The sequence below is a fragment of the Cannabis sativa genome, chromosome X (assembly GCF_029168945.1).
Source record: "Cannabis sativa cultivar Pink pepper isolate KNU-18-1 chromosome X, ASM2916894v1, whole genome shotgun sequence".
Classification (NCBI taxonomy): domain Eukaryota; kingdom Viridiplantae; phylum Streptophyta; class Magnoliopsida; order Rosales; family Cannabaceae; genus Cannabis; species Cannabis sativa.
The window spans coordinates 35,735,266-35,738,499 of NC_083610.1; the positions used below are offsets into that span (position 1 = coordinate 35,735,266).

Here is a 3,234-nt window from a genome sequence, read left to right on the forward strand (position 1 = left end):
AGCAAATCTAAAATATATCAAGTAAATTTCTTAACTTATTAATTCCTCATTGGACCACTATAGATTTGGAATTGCACTCTCAATTATATATAATGCTCTATATGTTCCACGATATAGATACGCTATGAAATTTAACCATCGTTCTAATCTCAATAATCAAAGATCCTCTATAGATGATTTACATCGAGTAGGGACAATTTACCGTTTCACGCCTCAATGTATTTTATCCTTAAAACACTTAGCTTACTATAAATGATATTTCAGTAAACTAATATAATCACTGAAATAAAAGCTCTTCCATTTATCTCTATTAAGCTAAGCTCGAAGGAAATCATCATTTCACTTCTATGTCCAGATTGAAGCTATAGATTCCATATCTATGATTAGCGCTCCCACTCAATTGTACTATCATGTTCCCAAGCTATACGTGTGACCCGAACCAAATGGTAGGCTTAAACTAACAACTCTAAGAACACAAATAACACTCTTGAGATCAAACCTAACCATATCAGGATTAAGATCTTTTGGATCAACCTGTGATATTGACTTAGAAAGATACAACGGTAAGATTATAATATCTTTACCAAGATCAGTATCGTTCCCAGTCTAATGTATACTCCATACATTCGATACTAGCATACTTTGCTAATGTCCTGAAAAGAACATCACTTATCCATGGTGTAAGTAAGCTTTATCGCTGACTATCAAAATTTTGTTATTTTTCTGTTGTTTTGTAGTTATTTTTTTTGTTATTTTATATTTATTTTCATGTTGTTTGTTAAGTTGTTCTAGGGTTGTGTTTTAGCTGTCTTGTTGTTTTTGAGTTGTTTTTTTTTTTTTTTTATTTTAGTGAAATACAATATTTTTGTAATTTTAAAACTTTAACACAATATTTTTGTAAACTTAGTACAATAAAAATATAAAAATCTCTATGTGTCAGTATTTTTGTAAACTTTCTTTCATTTTACAGTATTTTTGTAAGTTCCCCAATTAAATACCGTTTTAGTAAATAAGGTGGGGTGTGATCATAAAAAAAAAAATATTATTTTAATTAAAAATAGAGATAAATTTAGTAATGAGGTGTAGTTATAATTTTGTGGGGTGTTAATATAAGCTCCCTAAGAGTAATATGAAAATAACATATAAATACAACTATAAAAGCAACATGAAAACAACTTATAGACAACATAATATAATGTTGTTGCGAAAACAACATAAAAATAACATCGTAAAAACATGGGTTTCCACACATTTGATACCCTGTGTTTTCAACAATACTTATTTGGTACCTTGTATTTTAAAATCATATATATTTGGTACCCTAAATTTAAATTTTTTTAATAAAATTTTATCAATACAATCAAACTGTATAAAATTTTATGAATTCCGAATTGAAATTTAATTATTTGATTACATATAATTGAGATTTATTTGATAAAATGATAAAATTATATTGATTAAATTTTATTTTAAGGTACTAAATATGTATAATTTAAAAATATAAAGTATCGATTAAGTATTATTGAAAACACACAGTACCGAATATATTTTTCATAAAAACACAAATTACTAAATAGTGATATTCCCTAAAAATATTAAAAAAACTCTAGATGCGTATTTTCGTAATACTTTTATTTTTTCGTTTATTTTGAAAAAGTTTCATTTTTTTTTTAAAAAAAAAAGAAACAAAAAATGAAAATGAAAATAAAAGAGGGAATTGTGCAAAGCACGAGACAATGATGTTGGGCTTTTGATTAGCGGAGGCTCAGAGTTTTGCATCACTTTGTTGTTCACTTCACACCTTCCCAAACTCAAAACCCAAAGCCAAGCTTAGAGAGAGAGAGAGAATGGCGCTGAGAGCAGCTGTACTTCGCCACATCCGGCTACCCATTCAAACCCTAACCCTAACTCCTCGACCATTAGGGGCTTCCTCTTCTTCCACTCTTGTTCGATGGATGTCATCTCACGACGATCATATCACCAAAGAGGAGGTCATCGATAGAGTCCTCTCCGTCATCAAGAGCTTCCCCAAAGTCGATCCTTCCAAGGTCTTGTTTCCCTTTTCGATTTCCTGATGGTTGCATATAAAATTAGACTCTTTTCCAATGTTTTTAAGGCTACCAAACAATTTTTTTTCTTGGGTGTTTCTGTGATTTGTGTGTGTAAATTGGTATATTATGAGATTTTTTTTTCAATTTTTAACATTGACATTTCACAATGATTTGGGGGTGTCTAATAGCTTTGTTAATTGAGAAAAGCACCATTCTTTGGAGAAAAAAAAGGAGCTCAGATTTGGGAACATTGGTAGTAGATAGGATCTATGATCTAGTTTTTGTGTTGCTTTGAGTAACTGTGTGGTTTTTGGTTTCATTTCCAAAATCTAGCATGGGAAGTGCCGAACTGCTTAGTTGCTAGAGAAGTTCATAGTAAAATCGACGCAGACTGAGATTTTTGACCCATTTGTCTTCTTTTGTTTGAGTTATGTTCATAATGAATTGGCTTAGAAACTGTTTTACAAGATACTATGAAGTTGGGTATTTGGATTGAGTTTGTATGTTTTCTTAGGGAGGCTATTCTGGAAGTTGGGATTATGGTATCATTTTGTTTTGTTTTGGTATCTAATTTTGTCTGTGATTTCACTGTGCATTACACATCTTTTATAACTCTTTCCAGTCTAGAAACCTAAGAATGTGGATGTAGATTTAATATGTGATGTAGAGTTGTGTGCTAGTAAAATGTTTGTTAGAAGCATTAAGAACAAGAACAGAACATTTTTGTAATTTAACTCACTGATAACATTTTGTCTTACTGAATGAATAGGTATCTCCTGAGGTACATTTTCAGAAGGATTTAGGATTGGATAGCTTGGACAATGTGGAGATTGTAATGGCTTTGGAAGAGGAGTTCAAGTTGGAGATTCCAGATAAGGAAGCTGATAAGATTGACTCCTGTAATCTAGCCATTGAGTACATCTCTAACCATCCAATGGCAAGTTAATATTCTTCTGTGGCTTTTTCTCTTTTTTAAAAAGTAATTTATCTTTGTTTCTTTTCTTCATCTATTGGGTGTTTGTAGAAATTTGATCCAGCTTTGTTGGAAAATAATCTGAATCTGGTTGAAAAAGAACAGACATTTCAGAACTAATCTTTTTGATATTTCTTTTTTGCCATGCTTCAATTTTAAACTGTTGTAAAACTATTTATATTATGCCATGTCTGGATTTGTTTGTGTTTA

General features: G+C 30.6%; 1 protein-coding gene across 1 annotated transcript; it reads left to right on the forward strand.

Moving 5' to 3' along the window:
* Nucleotides 1–1,732: 1,732 nt before the first annotated feature.
* LOC115710753 (acyl carrier protein 1, mitochondrial) lies at nucleotides 1,733–3,234 on the forward strand. Its single transcript, XM_030639107.2, has 2 exons — nucleotides 1,733–2,048; nucleotides 2,821–3,234. Exons 1-2 carry the CDS (start codon nucleotides 1,848–1,850, stop codon nucleotides 2,995–2,997), a joined length of 378 nt encoding a protein of 125 aa, XP_030494967.1. The 5' UTR covers nucleotides 1,733–1,847; the 3' UTR covers nucleotides 2,998–3,234.